General features: G+C 38.4%; 3 protein-coding genes across 3 annotated transcripts; 2 read left to right on the top strand and 1 right to left on the bottom strand.

Moving 5' to 3' along the window:
• The first annotated feature begins 2552 nt into the window (after nucleotides 1-2552).
• Nucleotides 2553-10145, top strand: LOC139731831 (dual oxidase maturation factor 1-like). Its single transcript, XM_071642707.1, has 8 exons — nucleotides 2553-2711; nucleotides 3291-3348; nucleotides 4639-4776; nucleotides 5641-5751; nucleotides 6254-6407; nucleotides 7198-7415; nucleotides 8646-8917; nucleotides 10107-10145. Exons 1-8 carry the CDS (start codon nucleotides 2553-2555, stop codon nucleotides 10143-10145), a joined length of 1149 nt encoding a protein of 382 aa, XP_071498808.1.
• Nucleotides 10146-13530: 3385 nt separating this feature from the next.
• LOC139731883 (mediator of RNA polymerase II transcription subunit 30-like) lies at nucleotides 13531-18491 on the bottom strand. The gene is made up of 5 exons (XM_071642759.1): nucleotides 18357-18491; nucleotides 16304-16473; nucleotides 15203-15376; nucleotides 14467-14571; nucleotides 13531-13644 (listed from the first exon to the last, which is right to left on the bottom strand). The coding sequence occupies exons 2-5, from the start codon at nucleotides 16442-16444 to the stop codon at nucleotides 13531-13533; spliced, it is 534 nt and encodes a 177-aa protein (XP_071498860.1). The 5' UTR covers nucleotides 16445-16473; nucleotides 18357-18491.
• On the top strand, nucleotides 18449-22726 carry LOC139731882 (large ribosomal subunit protein mL54-like). The gene is made up of 2 exons (XM_071642758.1): nucleotides 18449-18697; nucleotides 21848-22726. The coding sequence occupies exons 1-2, from the start codon at nucleotides 18472-18474 to the stop codon at nucleotides 22135-22137; spliced, it is 516 nt and encodes a 171-aa protein (XP_071498859.1). The 5' UTR covers nucleotides 18449-18471; the 3' UTR covers nucleotides 22138-22726.
• Nucleotides 22727-22956: the final 230 nt, after the last annotated feature.

Raw genomic sequence — 22956 nt, 5'->3', positions numbered from 1 at the left:
AACTGAGAAAAATGAAAGGTCAGTTGTACCTATGTGCACATGAGCTATCTCCGGACTGGCTTATTGCTGCGCATTCACTCAATCCACATGTAGGTCTATATGAAGGTGGACTTGCCCTCTAACTCTGATTATAATTTTAAGCTTTCTTTAAGTAGGTTGTATAAAGTGCTGATATATTTGTGTAAGGTTTGGTGAAAATTAAGTGTTAAAATGATTGGAAGAGTTGTGAGACTGTAACATCAACACTTGAGGTATTTCTCATGCATGATCATAAATCTCTGTAAAATATTGATGGTAATACATGTATTAATAATGATAATGATAATAATGATAATAATAATAGTAGTAATAATAATGATGATGACAGTAATGATAATATATTTTGCTTCTGATCATTATGCTTGTGATGGTGCCAATACCAATACCTGCTTTATGAATGTGAAAAATCGACTGCTCTTTACAATATTTTGAATGTTGGGGCTAAACTGCATACATTGTGTAATTATATTTATGGTCTACTGAGTACAATGTGCTTCTTGTTTCCATCGCTTGAAAAAACAACAACAATGTATCAAAAAAATTATTTTTAAACTTGTCTCACAAGACATATTCCTTCCTCTTTATGTCCAGTTTGTCATACCACTGATTGGTTAACTTTATTTTCCCTTTCTGAGGTTACATTTTCTGTGGAATTGTTAATGTTAATTTGATGCAATGAAAAGTGTTTTCAGATGTGCTATTCTGCCCAAGATTTATAACTGGGACATATCTTTAGCTGTGCGCATAAAAAAGTAACCAAATTTAGATGTGCATTCTTCATTTTTTGATTCTTTTTTTCACCTTTCTTATCATTGGTGTAATTGTATATGAAAAACAAAATGTGAAGTATACTAATTGTATAATGGCGCACATTCGCTAGCTCTCAAGTTTGGAATTGGATGGAATATGTCAGTACAAGTAGTGAGTTTCAAATATATATGACAGAACTTTGCCATACCCTTCATTGTTTTGGCAATAACTTGTGTACGAGAAATCAGAGTTGACATATCGCTGTTAATGTCTAAGAGCGTCATAAAGGTGCTTTTGATTACACATAAAGGTGCTTAAGATGTACCGGTAAATTCAAGGTACATATCTATGATCCATTCAAGAAGTAGAAGGACAATGTGAAAGATATTTGTCACATAGTTTACTATTACTCTGCACAAGCTTCAGGGATTTTTTAAATAAAAAGAATTAGTGCTTTTTGTCAATGTGGTAACTTCCTTTAAAAGAAGAAAAAGTAATCATTTGATGGAAAGAACAAATATTTTTTTCTTTTTCAATGTACTGACCAAATTTAATACATTTTTCATTTACATTGCCCTTGTTATGTAAAATATGCATCTCGAATTAGAATTTGTAGAAATACAATGTATATTTGATGTTCACTTTAATGTAAACCATGAAAAAGAAAATCGCTGTTAACTTGTCCCTCTTCCATTAGACATATATTAAAATGTTAATAATTTATATGTAAGTATGCACTGTATTCATCATGTTTATGTTCTATTTGTTGTTGAATTGAAGTCTCTGACTTCATTTTTCGAAAGATTGTGGATTTAATTGACTGAGAAACTGTGTGTAAATCTATGCATGCTATTTTGCGTCATGTCTGGAGTGTTGCCTTAGGTAATTGTTTGTGAAGTCAGTGAAGGCATCCAGTAGACATTAGGTAATTGTTTGTGAAGTCAGTGAAGGCATCCAGTATATAATTATTTTGGTTTAAAAAAAAAGGTTATAATTTTCACCATATGGGGTGCAGAAAGGTAACCCTATATAGAGACGTGTGCAAATTGTATTGCATCCTATATTGCGGTGACTTTATCACCCCATGGGGTGCAAAATTACAACAACAATATGAACCATAATGGGTGCAGGTATGAGGTGCAGAAAGGGAACCCTGTATAGAGGTCCATATTTGCACCTTATAGGGTGTTGAATATAGGGTGCTAAATAAGAACCCCCCAAAATAGAACCCTAAATGGAGCCGCTGGTGTTACAACGATATGAACCAGAAAGGGAGCAAATTTGCACCTGAATTTTTGTTCACCATATGGGGTGCAGAAAGGGAACCCAATGTAGGGGTGCAAATATGCACCAGATATGGTGTTGAATATAGGGTGCTAAATAAGCACCCCCAAAAATAGAACCCTAAATGGAGCCGCTGGTGTTACAACGATATGAACCCTATTGGGTGCAGAAAGGGAACCCAATGGAGGGGTGCAAATATGCACCATATATGGTGTTAAATATAGGGTGCTAAATAAGCACCCCCAAAAATAGAACCCTAAATGGAGCCGCTGGTGTTACAACGATATGCACCCTGTAGGGTGCAAATTAGAACCGTAATTTCTCTGTGTGTAGCTGCAGTACATAATATTATTTCTTTTAAAATGTTCCCCGGCAGATATGATTAGAAGAGCGAGCCATCCCGCGAGCTTCTAGTGACGTCAAGAAAGAAGAAGGCTTGACACCGCTCTTGCAACACGCAGATGGGCTAACGGCATACGATGGCTTATGGAGCCTTTCGAAACGGCGGGTTTCCGACCTATTACCCGCCAAATCAGACGGCAGTGACAGCTGACGTGCTTGTCGTCGGATTCATCTTCGCTTTCCTTATCAGCAGCTTTTCTGTCTTCATCATCCTACCGGGAATTAGAGGATGGAAGGTATGATCTTTTTTTCCCAGCTAATTGCGCATTTGGGGAACAAACAAACAAAAACAAAAATGACTCAGATACGATATATTTTGTTCGAACAATCTGGACCCTGCTAGGCCTATGTATGCAACGCATGCAGGATTGCCTGTCAATTATAATCGTATGGCCAGAATTTACAAAAAGATATTTTAAATCAAATCCACGGGGATCATGGCACATTGAATCATACATATAAACTTTTGTTTTATATGTTATGAGTTGCAAATAATGTTATTCTTCTGCCATCTTCAGCTACCAAAGGCATTCCATTTATTACCAAGGATCAAATTAATCATCTTCCATTTTGTCCACTGTTGTTGCATATAGATTAGGAATGGATAAGTGTCACTCTCTGTCTCGAAGAACATGCTGAATATTAATGTCCAAAATTCCCAGGACTCGGAAGTTCTTTACCTTTATGTGTTTTTCGTGTTTCTTGTTTCTCCTGATTCTCATCGAACCAATTTAACGACAATACAACGACAATATCTTTAATAAATATAGCAATTCTCTACATTTATTGCAAAATTATTTTCTCTCTCATTCCAGCGTGTATTTGCTGCTCTTCGGATCATCATCAGCTTTTTCGTGGGATCTTCAATCATCAGTAAGTACATTCATTAAACATCGTGTAGTTGTCGCGCTAGGAAATTCATTTGGACGTAAAATGGCTATGTACCATTTTTTTTTTTTTTTTGGGGGGGGGGGGTCGAATTGTCGACGAGCTCTTAGACTATTGTCACATCATAATTATCCCAACCATAGCCATCAGGTATCAAAGTTGACATCTATATGGGTCAAAGGGGCACTGGGGAGAACACATAGCCCGATAAGGGTATAATTTTCATAATACATGTAGTATATTAATTGTTATTATCATCATTATCATCATTATTGTAATTATTGTTATTATTATTATTATTATCATCATTATTATCATTACTACTACTACTATCATTATTATTATCGTTATTATATTGATAGAATGGCCATTATGTAGTAATGATGTTATATGGCTCAAAACGGCAGTGATTGGAAAAAAACCACAATTTTTCGTCAATGCCGATTGAGTGATCACACTTCGCTCACCTTAAGGGCATTGATACCCGATGATGGACTTGCATGAATCAGACGGGGTTCGAGTGGGATTTATGATTGTGTGTAGGACTCGATCTACTGCTGATGTGAAATGATGTCAAAATGCATTAAAACAACACATGGAGGTAGTAGCATATCTTCTTAAGACGCAAGTACTTTATCATGAGAAGCAGAAAGTCAGTTAATAGTCACCAACCAAACCCTTAATTCAAAAAAGTGATGCACACAAATAAACAAGCAAATGATTACATACTACCTTTGTTGGAAGGCCTATGAGTTGTGTGCGTATTGACGCACAACTTACATACTGCCGCGTGTAGACCCTTTACTGTTCATTAATAACAGGGCATATATCAATCAATCAATCGATAAATCAATCAATCAATCAATCAATCAATCAATCAATCAATCAATCAATCAATCAATTATTCAATCAATCAATCAATCATTAATAACAGGGGAGGCTCTGAGACTCAGAGAATTGGAGACTATAGTGGCGTATTTCATTTTTGACCATGCACGCAGTTGATGGTCGATTCATGTTTTTGTGCTCATGATCACACGACATTTGTCATAGACAATCACTTTTATTAGTGTTTGCAAGTATAACATTATAATTTGAAGTGGCCATATACATGCACAAAATCAGCTGATAAATATACTAATACTATCTGTTGAGACCTACACGGGTCGAAGTCATTGAGTTAACTTTTCGTTACCACCAGGAGATTGACAAAGCATTAGTAATAATAACGATAAGAATAACACTGACACTAGTATCTAATCGTTTATTTTGTAGTCTCTAATTACGGTCAGGACTGGGAGGTATCAGCCATCCACAACGCAACGACAGCCTACAGAGCCTGGAAAGCAGGCGAGATACACGCTGACATCGGGGTGAAAATCGGCTTGAGATCAGTAAACATTACCCTGAAAGGTAAAATAAAGTGATATTGTCTACTGTTTGGTGAATAGGACTATGTAGGTCTATATAGCACTGTCGTTCAACTTGGTGATCAGTATATGGATTTTAAGAAGGCGCGTAATACTAACAAGTTTCCATATTGTTTCATAATCGCGGAAACAATGAGAGAGGAAGAGTAATTAGTACGTCACTGAGCATAGTGAGTAATGTGACACTGTCACTTTCTGGCGACAAAACCAAAAACAAGCAAACAAAGATTTAACAAAAAAGATGAATAAAGAAAAAAAAGATGAGGATATTGTTCCATTAAACATTATAGATTTTATAGATTATACACTCTTACAACATCCGAGTCAGAACTGACCCGGAACTGGGTCCGTTGGGGTCATACACCGTTCCGGGTCAGAAATGACAAGGAATGGGGTCAGATATGACCCATTCAGAGTCATGAATTGGGTCAGGGTGACCCCATTCGGGGTCTTCATGACCAAATTCCAAGTCATTTTTGACCCGGAACGGTGTATGACCCCAACGGACCCAGTTCCGAGTCAGTTCTGACTCGGGTTTTTTTTTTTTAATCTATAGATATATAATTTGAAAGGAAACGCAACTCTAGAAATTTGAGCCAAGTAGAACAAGTGCATTCCTGTGAATATCGATACGCAGATCAAACGCTTCGCATGAAACCGAAATTGAAACTGGTTGTGAGAACAAAAGCACCATGACATTTGGAGCATCCAATTTCGTGGCCTATACCCTGCACCTTAATAGTTTATGTGCAAAGGAATCGTGCTCTAAAAATCATTCTTCGTTTACAAACAACTAGTGAATTACACCATAATGTTCACCACGTTACATCTTCATTAATATTCGCAGGTGTGCCCGAATACCAAGATGGCGACTCACCGGCGGCAGGCGAGCGAGTAAATTACAACGAGCGGTTTGAATTCAACGGACCGCAGGGCAGAAACGGCTTTGGACGCTACGGTAAGCTCCTTTCCGATTCTGGGATCTGACTTCAGCAGTAATACAAGAAGTAATAGCCCCTAATAACTCCAGTAACTGCAATGCTGTTGTCTGAATTATGTGCTGATCCAGCTATTCAGAAAGAAAAATGAAAGAAAAAATAGGAAATGCATACTCATTACATTGTGAAGAAAAAAAAGGAAACAATTATATGTATATTGTTCATAGTATCGTATAAGCTACATTAGGCAGTGTGCCAACTGTTCTGTTCGGATGTTATGATATTACTTTCTGTACGATATCATCACGGCCCAAAAGCTAATAACGTTAATCAAATAATCTTTAAATAACATCCATGATTTTCAAGAGTCTGCTGTTTTTCTTCTCCTTGCCCACCCAAAGGTTAGCCTACATTCAAGAATATGAACAGAAGTTCTTGTTTCTGTGTGTCTTTCTTTGTTTTTACATTTGCCAATAATAACTTACAACTTGTTATTTTCGATCTCTGTTTATCTCTCGCCAGCCGGAAAAGTTAATCAGGAATTTCGTGACGCGCAGTACCGCGGATTACCATACCCAATACTGTGGATCGCCGAATATTTCACTTTGGACGGCGAGCTGATTCGGTGGGGGCGCTCTTATCGTCTAGCCGGATACTACACATCAATAATTGTTTGGTATGTTCAAGCACATTCTAGTTTGTTTGTTTATTTTTGAAGTTTATACACGTATGATTTATTCATCCGAACAAGCAGAGCTATGAGGAGCTATGAGGAAAGAACTTTATGTAAATTATAGTGCATAACTTCTTACACGTGATTAATTGGCATTATTTCATTTTATGATTATAATTCACTTTGTTCTTGTTTTTGTACTGTCTCTGCAACTTCAACGTAATGTTTGTGTGTCATTGCTATAATGCAATGTACTTTTTGGCTCTGCTCTTTGGTGGATATGTTTCTCAAATTTCTTTAAACTAGAAGTATCTTTAAATACTTGGTTCTGCCTGATCTGAAGGAAACTTCAGTTCACGGTTGGCTGCTCTCCTTCATTATTACATTTTTTTAAAATAAATTCTGTATTGACTATAAAAACTTTGTACGTCGTCATAATTGTTCCTCATTGTCATTGTTTGATGTTTTATGCTGAACAAATAATTTAAATTTAATTCGATTCAATTCACTTCGATTCAATTCAATACAAGGAAATGCAAACACGGTTACAAAGACAAATGTGATCTAGTAGGCCTATTAAGGAACTTTGTCTTTGCTACACTCGAGGTCCTTGAATTGAAAGTGTTATAAAAATAAGTTGTTAGACAGAAGTGAACCATATTGCAACGGTTAATGTTGTGTTTAAAAAACAACAACAACAAATGTTAAAAGCAAATTGCTATTACGCCTCCAATCCACGACGTCGATTGAATCACCTCAGGAGCATGTCATGTTTGCTTAATATTGCGCACAGGTTGTCCTTCCCGCTGTGGCTGATGGCGAACATCGTTCTGATGTGTGGCGTGATATCGACAGGTCTCTGGCTCCTATTCTTCACTGGGTCCTGCTTGTTGGGTGGAAACGTTTTGTACGCCACCATCAGATACGGCTCGACACTCTCTATACCCTTCTCGTCCGATCACGTGCTCACTTTCTCATTCGGCTGGTCCTTCTACCTGTGTCTAACCGGAGGTTCGTTTATCATTTTTCGGCTCTTTGATGAAAGCGGTAATAACCGTGGGGATATTTTTATGATAAAGCACATATTACTTCAAGCCCTGAAAATGGTTCATTAAAGGGGACCTCCGGATGACTTTTCAGACTTTTACATTTGAACAACTATAAATCAGTTAAACTGGGTACTGAGTTTCAGAATTCATAGTGACTGGGATGAGAAATGAGAATGTTTTCAAAATTTATAACAAATTGCAATGAACAAGGATGATGACATGGCAGCCTCACCATAAGAGTTGGGACTCACGGAAGCAGAACGAAAGAAGAAGGCATGTATAGATTCTTCACAGGTGAACTCGTTGAGCAAGTGGGTATATTGTAATGGAATTGCACTGCCACATTTCTGAAATATATGAGGCTCTGATGTCATCAACACGGTTCAGTGTAGTTTGTTTAAGACTTTCAATTTATTGGTTTCTCTGCTCAATGACCACAACAAATTCCACGAATCTAAACATGGAGCTGTTGATTTATGTACTACATGATGTAAAATTATGAAAATCGTCCGGAATGCCCCTTTAACGTAATATTGACTGATTCACAGACTGATTAATATAGGTCCCTAGTACGTGTTGTCAGTTTCCAATGTTAGACATAATAATTATGCACTCTAACTTCCAGATATTCGAAGTTCTTCCTATACATGTACGTACATGGTCGTACGTACGAATAGGTAAGGCTGAACTACCTCTCGCATCAATAAGTATAATTGTGCATCTGTTTTAAAAGTATATATCTTTCATTTATTCATTGTACAGTATTGAATACTAACGGCGTTTTTTATGCCACCGCAGTGACACTTACTTAAAGTAGTTACTTGAATCGAATCAAATTATCAATTTAAAAATATTTTTTTCAGCCATTTATTCAAGGCCACGACGAACAACACACATCTCCATTCGAATGCAACTTTTAAAGTACTGCCCCTCACCATATTGACACAAAAGTATCATGGTCATCATTGCAAAAGACATTAATTCATCTGCAGCTTCCTTTGGTGGATTAAGCATATTTATTATCGTTTTCTTTAATGCTAATTGTTTCTAATTCGGTTATTGATTCATTTATATTCGGTAGCTCTTCGATCGAAGAATATGTGAAAATTGATTTTAATAGACAAGAGAAATTTTCAGACCTTTTGAAGGTTGTCTTTATTCAAATCTTATATTTTCTCATTGTTATTTTTAGGTCTCTTGGCGGCAATTGCTTCGAGCCTTGGTCTTCTCTTTGACTGCCTGTATCCGGCCGAAACGAGTATTTTCTTCGGGAACGATGAGGACTTTGAGGCCAAAGTCGAGTACTACCATGCGGAGTCAAAACGAGCTGTGTTGTTATCACGACAGCGATGGGTTTCGTCCCTCCAAAGGGTCATACTTCGACGTTCAAGGGAGGTGACCCCGGTGACGTTGGCCAGTAAACGACGTTTCACCATACAGAACATAAAACTGGACAACTCGGAGGTAATAATATACACGTACCTGGATTATGTGTATATGTATTTACAATGTATATCTATCTATTTATCTATATAATATATATATATATATATATATATATATATATATATATACATATACAATTTATATACATATATATATATATATATATATATATATATATATATATATATACAGTATACCTCTTCATTCGGATCTCATGGTTATATTCTACTACTACTAATACCTATACAGGTCTATGTACTAAACACTCACATACAGTACATTGACATAATAGTATGCGTGTGTGTGTGTGTGTGTGTGTGTGTGTGTGTGTGTATGTTTGTATATTGATCGACAATAACTTTTAGACTTTTAGTAATTTTTTTTTTCATTCTACACCTTCAACCATGAATAATACATGTATTAAATGAGCGTTTTGTTTTGTTTCGTTCAGTTTATGCATTATGTGGTTCAGTTATTCTTGACTCTTTGATTTTCTTCATATGCAGAAATTGTTTATCAAGGACATAAAGGCCAGCAAGATTAGTTTTGGAGACGCTGTGATGATATCAACAAAGAATATGAAACGACGTGAAACGGTAAATACACGTAGGCCTACATGTACAAACAAACTTCATCTTTTTTAAGAAGTGTCAGAGACATATTCCCCCGAGTCATAAAAGAAGCTGCGGCCACTCAATCGAAATTTCCCTCCTTTATCTAATCGCACACTTCATTCTGTTCCCATAGCATCTTCACTAATCTAATTTACATGTCCAGAAATCCAGTTACAAGGAAGGTGTGGGGTTTTCCAGAACGGTGGTACACTTGTACAAACATACGGGATTATAGCACGAGATAACTATATTGAAACGCTCCTCCCGAGCGCTCTATTCATCTCCAGCCTGGAATAGACCTTTTTAAAAGCAGTATAGAAACAGCATTAGGTTCTGCAATTTGGTCCACCACGAAAATATTTCTGTCAAGACTTACGTAACGTTGTACGCATTATTAACTACAAAATCAAGAAACAGATGCAATGCTGTATCTTTTTTCGCCGCAAGACCGTGTTAGTCTTAAAATACTCGCCAACTTCAAATGAAAGAGAAAAGACAAAGATCTAATGGATAAATCGAGGGTTCGCTTGAGATAAGGACCACTTTCACAAACTTTCGTCATTTATGTCTGCTCTATCATTTGATTCTTTCAGCTGCTGGAGGATCTTGAGCCCACTGCGATGCATATCTGACAGAGCATACAGCAAGATCTGTAGCAGTGTTTGTTTCGAGTCCTACACATTGGACAGAGGATCTGTGCAGTATATCGAGGACTGTTCCTGTGCCACGTTCAACAGAGCAAACAAATCCACGACTAGGCTTGAGTATAGTCCGGTGAAGCAGAGGATCTAGGACTGGGTGCGTGTTGCATCAATCAGAGACGAGAATCTCGAACTGTTTGGCGTCTCCTACTGCAAAAATCATGAGATTTTGGTCGATACCAGCATTTCTTGTTCATATCAATTAATTTATTCATTTATTTTTGCAATCAGTGCCGACCGATCTCGTTCCACACAACAGAGTGTTTCAGGTGTTGGATGTACAATTGTTGCAGAAAAGCAGAAAATACTTTTTCTGTCCCACGGATTACGGGATTGTTAAAGTCCCTCAGAGCAGAGGCGCTTACTTTGCACTTGTTTTTTTTTTATTCACTGGGAGATAAAATAGCGAGTTTATAATATCATAGTGCATCTCTTGTCCACTGCTTATAAGAGGATTGAGTTTAGCATATTCCCCGTTTCAGAGAGCACGGAATGATAACCCTGGTTATTCTCTAATACATGTTCTATGTGACATTAATAGCCATGCTCGTTTTTATGTTCCATACGGAGCCGATAATGCCAAAAGGGGTCAATTACAGTGTATCACAAATCTAGCAAGTCTCATACTCTGGGAGTGAAAGGATGCAATTTTGTGAGACCTTATCGTCAGAGTATACTGTCCTTCTGAAACGAGATAGCGACATGTGCGAACAGTTTGGTGTTAGGGGACGATCACATCCATTCAATTGCAACTTGTACATTCATTAGTCAGTTTGTCTTTTCAAGTCTATGTGATGTTTACTGATTTGCTACAAGTTGTACATGTATCCATGAATATTTGCCCGAAGTTTGTCTCTTTTGTAAATAGTGTAAACATTATTTTTTTAATACAAATTTGTCTTGAAGTTTTACTTGTGGCATCTGAAGTGCAATACTGATGTTACCTTGAAGGGGAGTTGTGAAACATTTTAAAGAGTGTGTGTCCCGCAGTTTGTGGGACTTTTAGGACATTTAATTGGTGCTCTGTTCTCGATATTCAGCAGAAATTACTCAGGTAGTTAGTGCATGTATGTGGTTGCTGATACAATGTATGATTCATTCTGTGAATGAACATGTGATAAAATCATAAATCGCACAAGCAAAGGGCAAACAGCACTAAGTTACATTTGTATCCATACCAACTTTATTGTGAGAAAAAAAAAATGTTCCTGCTGTTGACAAAATAACAATTTTAACTCTTCTAGAACATACGCTGTATTTGTATACACATGCAGGAGTGAAAAGGTCCAATTTTCACTTACCGTTTAGTGTATCTGGACTTATGATACCAATTTATGCGAGTCATATTTCTCTCCTCTCTTCAATGGAAAGATAAGTGGACAGTCTAATGATCTCTTGGAAAAGATGATCGATTAGTTCTGATGCATACCAGCATCTGCAAACTTCTCAGGAAGAGCATAAAATGAGAACGGGGAAAAAAACCCAACTCCATAACTCAGTTTGTCTCCAAATTTACTAGAATAAAACATATTATGATCCAAAAAGAAGTACATTGCATTGATGAATTGCTACATGTGTACATCTCCTTATTTGCTTGCCTTCTACATACCAGTATACTGTACTGTAAAACCAGAAATTTTTGTGTGCATCTGAATTTTTGCAACATCAAAATGCACATCAAAGTTCTCGTCTACACTATATGCATTGAAAGTCAGTGGCAATTTGTGAAAATGTCATGCTGCAAAAATGGCCGTTGGCTCCAATTCACAAAAATTACAAGCTACATTGTATGAATGTTTCCAGCTTTACAGTATATTGTACTGTATTCCTTGGAAGATCTGGATACAAGTCTGATCTCCTTAAGAGTTTAATCCAACATGTCCTGGATTTCAAAGTAGGCAAGTTACTATGAGATGACCCAATGGGAACCTGGTATACCAGTTCCAAAGACAAAGTACATGTAGTTGTCATCTTGGATTATTAATGTCGATTAAGCTTATCTATCCATGTCCAGCATCTAGTTCCTCCATTAGCACAAAAGGCATTCTGTATTTCACAGGTTGGGTATTCCTGTCTATCTTCAATATACTCTAAATATTGAGAATTTATTGGTTTCTAGGACGAACACTAAACTAGGGCTTTCTATAGCTCAGTCATTAGAGCACTGGGCTAGCAATCTGGAGGTCTTGGGTTTAAATCCCGATGGAATCCCATTTTCTTTGCTCAATTTTTCACTACTAACTGATATTTATACTTGTCACAGAAGCTAGGATACATAATTCTCATCCCTGTTTTGAGCATATATACATAGCACCAAATCCACGACAGATAACAGTATGCACATCAGACAATACCCCTTTGATACACAACAGCTACACTGTCTGTCGAATCGTGGTGGAATACTAATCTTAAAAGGGTCAACACGTATCACTCTCAGTATGCTGCTTGGTGACAGAGTGTAACATCAGAATGTCATCAACAGCACCTACACAAGTGACATTGTATAACCATATGACATTGGTCATTACGCAGTGGTGTCATACAGCAACGCTGCACAGTGGCACTGGTCCGACAGTCCCTGACCAGTAAAAATCACTGTTGGACCAGCAACTTCTTCAGGAATGGACCAGTAAAAAATGAAAAAACTGGGTACCTACTGGTCCTACAGACAGGTCGGACCAGTAGAAAAATGGGTTAGTGTGCAGCCCTGCATACAGTTACAGGTGACTGTGTACCCAGAGATCAAGAGGAAAATCGCAAACACTATTAAAGGGCATGCCGTGTGGAACTGTCCCCCAAGCAAACTCATACGTGGGAGCTGGTGGATTTTCACCAATGGTCAATGACCCTGATTAAGTCTTGCATGGTCCTAATTCATCAGACGTAAACTCCTCAGGAGATCCATCTGATGTCACCGATGAAAGCACACAACACATCACTATCTTTCGTCCTACATGTATGTTTTGTTCAGCAGATTACTAGAGCTGTCCGTTATGTCCTGTCCTGTCCAATATTCTGACACTTTCTTTCAATCACTTGGTGAGAATGACATCAAAGTTGTTCCAATGCCCAAGGATAACTTCACAGGACAAAAACCATACAGCAGGATAGTGCAGTTCTTCCCATAGTGATAACACCTGTCATACTGGGTAAACCTTTCTTTTCAACATACATTGTAGTTCATCCTTCTTGCAACATCACAGAAGGCAAGTGCCACATGGCGTGACATGTCGATACGTATACCAGGTACACACAGCTCAGCCCCTTTCAGCACTGTGATACAAGTGTTGTACTGTCAAGCTGGTCTGTACATGTATTACTTCCAGTCTGATGTTGAATGTCTCATGGCAAGCATGGTGTTGATGTCCCACATCAATGATCGCATCTGGTCCATGACTTGCCTGAGCTGGCGATTCTTTGCTTGCACTTGCTGGAAACAGAAGGCATAAAAATCATCCAGTATCAACATTGTGGAGATATTGTGTCAATGTATTAAATTTACAATGACATCTATACAGACTTCACAAAACAAAAGCAGAAGAAGAAAGGACTGGTTAAAGTATGGAACTTACTTTTTATCGAAGAGACTGGTGACTGAAGCATTAAATTGTTTAAGGATTCTCACATAACCAACACAAAACTAGAAGAGATGATTTGAGAAACAACTAAATTTATGAACAACACTTTGTCGTGCACATGGCAGAATATTGTTAACCCCATGTGAACTCCAACAGCCTAACAACAATCTGCCGTGGGCATAATGATTTATCTTAATCATTAACAAGTATTTTAAAAAAAAGGGACAACAAATAATGCAGAGTCATGAACAAGCAATAATTGTCACTATCAATTGTAGCCAAAACTTTTGGAATAAGGTCCATGTACTAAAACATGAAGTACGAATGTACTACATGTACATGTATAGATGAACATGCTAATGATAATCTGCAGTGGATGGGGCCAGAACGTACAGCAGGATCTTAATTTATGCAACATATATCATGGACTCTCCATTATAAATAGTGAAAACACTTTGTCTTGTTCGAAAAACAATATATAACAAAGTACTATAAATCTAGAGCAAGATAGATAACTTTGTTGTGAGGAGTCTTTGTAAATACACTTGTATCATTGTGTGTGTGGGTTTTTTTTTGGGGTAACTCTATCCCACTGTACCTACATTATTACCAGTAGTCAAGTGCAATTAAAATATCAATAGGGGGCAACAAACAATAATAATTCACAGACTCACCTGAATCAATTCAATCTTTTCTTCATTCATGTACTGCACCCTCTCACGAGAGCCAAGGGCTGTCAGGTCCTTGCTGTTTGGAGTGTCTTTCCACGTTATCAGATCCTGTAAGAACACAGCATGGCTTAAAAACATCATTTGATTTCTCTGGTGTCCTTGCAAAGTAACAGGACTTGCACGATAAACGGACAATTGATACAATGTGAGCTAAATAATGTGTATGATTGGCATATAAACATCAGCTGCCATGTGAAACCACTGACAACTCTAATTCACATTGACATGGACATATTTCACAGATATGTTATAAGCTGGTATTGTATGCATGTTTTCTCTAAGAAAATGAAAGTGATTAGGTACTATCGTATTCAATGAATAACCATTTTCAACATGAAATTAGGAATACACAATCAGGGTGAATGGGAAAGTGGTGTCAATGGCTTGCCAAATCAACTGGGGAGTGTAACTGAGCTGAACTGGTGAGTAAATGCAATCTACTCTGTATGCTATGACAGTATTTCTATTCATTTTTTTAAAGCACTGAGACTATTTATAAGCTGTAAATTTAAATGCAATTCATCTCATTTTCCCACTGTCAAAGCCTTAAAATGTCAGAGTTACTGAAGCATTTAAACTTATGAAACATTGGATTTCCAACTTGCACCACACTTAAAAGGCACAAGATGGGACAAGAGGTGCATTATTACCAGACTCCACCAAGGGAATCATTACTCACTTCACTGGGAGTGTGTGTTCCACTGGCAGTGTGTATGCCACTAGAAATCTGAATGCACTTGTCGTAGAGGAGACGCAGTTTCTTGAAGTGAACCTCGATGTGCTTGGTGATATCTTGCAGTTTGGACACCTTTTCTTGGTGGCTCTGCTGGGTGTTGCTCCGGCCATTGGGCAGCTGGAAGAAATGAGAGAAATCAAAATCTCTCAGAGGATACACTGTATTAATTTTTCCTCTGGAATACCTAGTGGAATCTGCTGAAATGATTACATAGTCCATTCTGATTGGTTAGTTTCAAATAGACAGAAGAAAATGATTTTTATACATCAAACTAATAATAGATAATTTAAAGTGGGTACTCTCTTCCAGGAATATGGAGTCTTAGACTAATAACATTATAAATTCTGCTAATGTACTGAATTTTCTCATTGGAAGAACCCTTGTACGTATCTGCGTCTGGGTTGCAAATCAAACTTTGTGGGGGAACAAAGGGGAATGAATGTACATTGGAATATACTCTTTACAGTACTACCCTCTTTGTTGTTGTGATATTCAGTAACATCTATCTTTTAAACTTTTTGATTTCAGATGTTTTGCACAATTGAAAAAAAAACTACAAAATTAGAGAGTAGACCCTATTTCTCATGATGTATTAAAGGTTTGAACAGTCACTTCACTTCAAATTAAATCCCACCTACATATTGTAACATGAAGTCATTTCAATCACTTAGTACACTATACCTGAAATACATTGTGCGAAGAATACACATACCGTGCATACAATGTACACTGTATTTTATTTCTAAATTAACTGTTCTGTGGAATGACCAAAACATATGTTTTCTTTCACATTACTCCATCAGTACCTATATACTAGTATTATATTTGCATATATTACAACTCCGGTAACATATTTTGTACTGTAGGCAGGAGGGGAAAAACTCCACATGACTACCACATGAACTTAAAATGTCATGTCTCTCAACAGGGGCAGAAATTGTGAAACATACTGAGCATGCATTTTTATCATTACATTTCATTTCCACAACAATCATAATGAAATAAATTTGCCTGTATCTACATCATCATTTATATATTCTGTACCTGAACACCCTTGAGATTGCTGAACATGTCCTGCATTTCAGCCACTAGATCCTGGACAGTTTCCTGTCCCATGCGACAGAGGGTTGCAGCATTGACCTCCTTGGTTGAGGATCCTCCTAATGACTGTCCCACTCCAGACATGATTTCAGGCAGATGAAATCTGAACTTGCCTACAAAGGAAGAGCAAGGATATATAATTTGAATTATTGGTAATTGATCGATTGTATCAAGCTGAAAAAATTCAGTACTGTCTATACCTGCTTGTTAATATGCCAAGTGACCTGAAAGATAAATTTGCTCTGGTTAGGAAAAAACAAAACACCAAAATAAAAGTAAACGTGAAAGGTCATGCATCGTACCAGCTGTCTGACCAAAAAATGTTTCACATTCCAACTTCATCTTGTTGGCCCTCTGCTCTCACTTTCTACTTCTGACTTCATTCTTTTTTCCCAGAAAAGGCAGCACTTTCTTTTTGCACCTTTATGTAGTTTCTTCTTCTTCTTTTTTTTTACATCTTCTTCTTCTTCTTCTTGGCAGTTTACTTCTTTCAACTTTATTGAAGATTCTGCCTTGAACATCCTCTCATGAATGTGCACACTGTATATAGTGCCATGGTCATGGACACATGTACCTGTATCACTTACAAATTTCTTTAAAAAAAATACATTGTAACACAACCAGGAGACCACAGCCAAGAAACAGAGTGAGAGCAGAAAAAGCTCTGTTTTTCTGCAACACCATCAGAGGATTATCCTCTAAAACATTGAATCAACTTTATCCTTCTTGGTCTGCTGCTTCATTACTGCATCTCCTTGTCAAAAAGGGTATCTTAATTAGAGAGAGAGTCTGCAACTAAATTTACAACTTTTAGAAGTTTTACAAGCACCCATGCCATGGGCATGGTTACAACTACTTTGCACCAAACAAACAAATCATCTTAACTTCTTACTGTACCCATGCCCAAAATGTTAATTGTTAATGAATGAGAAGTTCAAATGTTTAATAGTACAGCAGGAGACATTTACTCAAATTTACTGTCTTTTTATCTCTTGATCTCAACCACTTCAGAGTGTAGCAGCTCAACTTTTCTCTGTTTCTCTCTCCTCCACAATCTTTCTCTCCCTCTCTCTCTCCGCTCCGATTTCTCCGTCTTTCCCACTCTCTCTCCTTCTCTCTCTGTGGGTCAGTAAAATTTATCATCTCCACTGGTTCTCTTCAAAACAATTCCAAGGTAACCGCTTGTCAACACTGACCACTTGTTTCACTGTCTGATACCAGAGGGGTGAGTCACCTCTCTGCTGTTCTACATGTATAAATACCGACTGCTCTTTGTGTAAAAATGCAGAGTGTGTTACAATTTCATCATGAGCGACTTGCTCAGACAACTCGCCTCGGCAGGGCCTCAATAAAACCTCATCTACAATGTACGCTCGGAGTGCTCGATGTCTTCATTTCCTATAGTGTATTTGACTTTAATTAGTGAGTAGGTGTTGCTACCACTACACAATAATCATCAGCATACCACTCGCTAAAAGAGCAAATCAAGATTAACATCCATGGTGGAATGTTACACCACTAGTAGCACAGCATCCTTGACCTAGCATTGCACCATGATCAATGAATATCTCCTCACTCACCATGTACATGTACTGCATATCATGAACTGGACCTCAGAAAATGCAGAAGAAATGAAAAAGAGTAATATGAACAAAATCTTCATCGTATGGTGGTGATACTTCCCTGACCCTGGTTCTAATCGACCCTGATTCATCATGATTGTGATGTGACAGCTAGTGCAGCGGCACACAAACAAACACATGGCACATTTATACACACCATCATTAGTTTATACACTCAATAGCAAAAATAAACCTCACTCTCAGACTCAGGTGTGATGTTCACACAGACAGCAAATTAAATAGGTGGGACAGTACAAATTCTGTGTCGCCCTGCCTGGGCCTAACGTCTGGCCTTCTACACAGCCCAGTAGTGAGCGTCTGGTCGGGCTAGTCTGGCCTAAACTATGTAAAAACATGCAGCAGTTTCGACTTACAAATATCCGCAAATAGAGAATAAAACCAAACGGAGATGTTGATTCTTCCAGAGCAAAGAAGCTATTTCGAAGAATCTCGCTCAGGTACCACGCGAATGAAGATCGTGCGTACACTATGTGCTGCCTGCTACAGTTACACGGTCGTAGCAAAAATTGTAATTTACAGCGTTACGTTCAGCGGGCGGCGAGCGGCATCATGGCGTTATCCATGTGTGTCAGGTGCGCAACTACCTTGACAAATTCACCTCGTAACAGTTATGCATGTGTATCTCATTACCTGTTTCTCAAGTTAAGAGGCACAGGAGCCCTAGTCCCTACGTCTGGATATGCCAAGAAAGCAGGTAATATTGTGCCAGGATAGTTCTTTTAGTTTCGTATTTTGTTAATGTCATTGCATATCACTGTGTGGTCCCATACATGAGCTTTCATGTAAGTTATTGAATGCATTCCAATGCACGTACATGTATTAATGCCATGCATTTTTTTTTCAAGTTCATTGCAATTGAGTCCCTTATTTGCAATTATCAATTATCAAAGCCAATTATTAAAAATTTATGCAAAGTGCACTGCCAACCTCTCTACAAAAGTGACAGAATAATCAACTTGTTGATTGTGATGGCTAACCTCAGTCCGGGAAACCCGCTCATGAGGACCGCCCCCGCGTACGAGGATGGTCCCTCCTCATGAGGACCTCCCCCCTCCTCATGAGGCCCCCCGGGGAACGCCTCATGAGGCCCCCCCTTCACTTCTTATTCATCTCACATCTGACGTATAAATTGTCGCAACTTTGCACGGTGATTTTTTGTTACACACACATGTCCACTATCCATGATGAAAAGAAGAAAAAATCCTGTCTGTTTTTTTTTTTTAAATCGAGTTTTAATCACCCGATGCAGAGCGCCCATCAAAACACGGGCGCCAGCGCGTTCGCACAATGCAAGACTGCCGCACCTAGCGGCCTGATCCGACTAAATATTTTCGATGCTTTTTTCTGCGGCTCTCACCTCTCCGCGCACGAATTAGCCTCGTGAAGCTGAAGTCTGACATCTTTTTACACAAATTCGTAACGAGAAAAATTAAATCAGTACTAACCTGATCTTGTCCATATATTCCAAATTACTATTCCACACTGATAGAGTAGGTGGGTAGATGACATACTCCAGTTTGTTAGCAAAATAATCACTTTGTAGGTATGACGAGTTCACTTTCTTCGTCAATTCCGCCCACGATTCCGCCGCCCGCTTACCGTTTGGGCGCTTTCTCTGGAATCATCCCGCGACGCGACGTACGTCGCATCACATCACGCATCCAGCACATACCAGTCTGGTACTTAGTATGTGCTGGATGCGTGATGTATGCGACGTACGTCGCGTCGCGGGATGATTCCAGAAAAAGCGCCCAAACGGCGGAATCGTGGGCGGAATTGACGAAGAAAGTGAACTCGTCATACCTACAAAGTGATTATTTTGCTAACAAACTGGAGTATGTCATCTACCCACCTACTCTATCAGTGTGGAATAGTAATTTGGAATATATGGACAAGATCAGGTTAGTACTGATTTAATTTTTCTCGTTACGAATTTGTGTAAAAAGATGTCAGACTTCAGCTTCACGAGGCTGATTCGTGCGCGGAGAGGTGAGAGCCGCAGAAAAAAGCATCGAAAATATTTAGTCGGATCAGGCCGCTAGGTGCGGCAGTCTTGCATTGTGCGAACGCGTTGGCGCCCGTGTTTTGATGGGCGCTCTGCATCGGGTGATTAAAACTCGATTAAAAAAAAAAAAAACAGACAGGATTTTTTCTTCTTTTCATCATGGATAGTGGACATGTGTGTGTAACAAAAAATCACCGTGCAAAGTTGCGACAATTTATACGTCAGATGTGAGATGAATAAGAAGTGAAGGGGGGGCCTCATGAGGCGTTCCCCGGGGGGCCTCATGAGGAGGGGGGAGGTCCTCATGAGGAGGGACCATCCTCGTACGCGGGGGCGGTCCTCATGAGCGGGTTTCCCGGACTGACCTGATCTGAAGAAGAAGAAGAAGAATATAATATTATTAAATCTAACACTGAGAACACAACAACCACGACAACAGGACACTAAAGCCCAAGGTTATTTACGAATATTGTAGGTTGTTCTAGGTTGTATGCATTCACATTTGGTGCACCTTCCTAAGAGTCCTTGGCCAGAGTAATTATACTACTGTAAAAATGGAAATTTTTGCGGTGTTGAAATTTTCTTGCATTTTGCACAACCTGAAACTAGCGCGAAAATAAAAGCGCACAAATATTTTTGCTTACCATATGTTCCAGTACTGCAGTAGTCGTCTTGATTTTGTGGAATTAAAAACATGCGAAACTCTTCTTACCCCGCTGAGCGCGTGGCATGAAAATATCCACTTTTTAGTTTTACAGTAGTTGAGTCTTTATTTAAGCTTTGTGCAATAGCGTTAAAGTGCACATGTCATGTCATTGCATTGCCATCCAGTCATAATGATATTACTGGTAGTGGTAGTTTAATAGCACTTAGTAGTGGTACATTGTACCAAATTACTTCCCATACTGTATAAGCTGTTATTTTTGCGAATTTTGCGAAACACAGTTGGATCGCCAATTTAATAACACGCAAAAATGTCTTTATGCGCAAGGGTAGCCCAACCAGACGCCATGCAAAGCATGGCCTGTCGCGACACTTGTGTACAGCGACAGGGCTGTGTATACGTGTAGTTAGCGCTAGGGTAATAGTGCATTTACGTTAGCATCGGCATTAGTTCGCGAAAACTACATCTCACGAAAATGTCTATTACCTCCTCATTCGCAAAAATAACAGTGTATACAGTATTAAGAATAAAAGACAAGGACAGTCAGGCTTTAAACTTTATTGCTGCATTAGTAGAGCTCTACGTGCATGTTGCGTATATGCACCAGTTCAGTTGACAAGGCCAAGGTCATATTAATATGCATGGTGATGTACCTTGTGTGTTGCGTTTGTGCACCTATCATAATGACAATGTGACTTGTGCCATCAGTATGACAGCAGACTGTAAATGTTCGATAGTTGTCTTGTATTGACGACTGAATAGGCAAGAATTTAATCATGTGCGAAATCTACATTGTAACTCTCCTTTCTCCTCTCTACCAACACAACTTTCCTCTCTGAACTGTGGCTACACATGTAGTACCTTTTCATTATCACTTTCAATGTCAAAATTGGAATATGAGAAATTATATTGTTAACTCAATGAATATATCGTTAGACAGCTAAATGTAATGACAATGTACAAGGGGAATAGGGTGGGAATAGGAATCGATACAAAGTGTCATAATTCTGTAGTGTTTGACTGCGATCCCATCATTTTCCAACAAACAGCATCAAATGAAGTCTTTGCACGTAGAACATGGCCTTTCACTTCATGAAATTAATTTTTCACCATGAACATATCTATTAAAATTTAGTGTCACTAAAATGCCCTGTACTTTCCTCTCCTCTCTGTAGCCAAGGGAAAGGGAGCTGGCGCCAAGACAGAGCGGCTGTATGATATTCTGCAGGTCAACACTGATCCCAAATATTTGGTTGAGAACTGTGCGGGCTCCAATTACTTCAAAGAAGGCACAGATGTTGAATTGAAACCTGATGAGGAGTACCCAGACTGGCTTTGGGACATCCACACGGGGCCAGCCATACCGCTGGAGGAGCTTGACCCGGAGACACCCAAGTACTGGAGGAGGTTGAGGAAGATGCACATGAAGAGAAATAACAGACTCTCCAAGGGAAAGAAATTTTGATGTGTTTCCACCATGTTGCTCCAGTTCTTGTGGAACAACTTGCTGATACATGTACAACTGTACTGCAAAAGAACTGTTATGGCCAGTCTTGCACAAGTTTTCTTATTTTTTTTTTTTTAATGAAAGCAGAACTTGTACATTATCATGAACTAGGTCGTAGACTGTCCAGAGACTGACAGGAGATTTTGCCTGAAGTGTGACTTCCGGATACCATTCAGATACATGCAAAGCATGAGATAAGCTGGGCTTTCCACGCCACTTCAGATCCATGAAGTCTAACTACATGTATTGTTTTTCTTGCACCAGAAGTCAGAAGCAGGTCAAATTATACCCAAGACCAAATAAGATATGTCATGATTATGACTGTTTTGTAATCACACCAATGTGAAACATTCTGTAAACTTAAATTTGCCACCATCTAAACTCTGTAACTTTAAATATGCTACCGTTGTACTTTACCCTCTAATGGGACAATGAAAAAGACCATACTTCGCTGTGTGCTACACTTCGCACACTGGCTTCAAAGTTCTCTTGAAGGTCATTAACAGAGCAAAGCAAGTTCAATTCACCAATGAAAACTTGCAGATTTAGTAAGGCCAAACACAAGATACAAATTGTAAAAGAAACTGTGAGAATTTTCTCATTAAAATGGAAGATCATTGGTTGATGCATAAAATACATGCATGTGGGACTATAAATGTCTTCCTTTTGAGAGTATACTTGACAAGTGTCAAATACAGAATATTTTGAGATGTGACTTTGTAGTCTCACAACAGTCAAACCACCAGACTATTCAATTTATGGATTTGCGAGTGTTAA

Source organism: Diadema antillarum, unplaced genomic scaffold (genome assembly GCF_040938485.1).
Source record: "Diadema antillarum isolate AM-2024a unplaced genomic scaffold, OU_Dant_1.0 seq00000386_RagTag, whole genome shotgun sequence".
Classification (NCBI taxonomy): Eukaryota; Metazoa; Echinodermata; class Echinoidea; order Diadematoida; family Diadematidae; genus Diadema; species Diadema antillarum.
The sequence above is the reverse complement of the archived record's forward strand: the minus strand, read 5'-3'. Positions and strand labels throughout refer to the sequence as shown.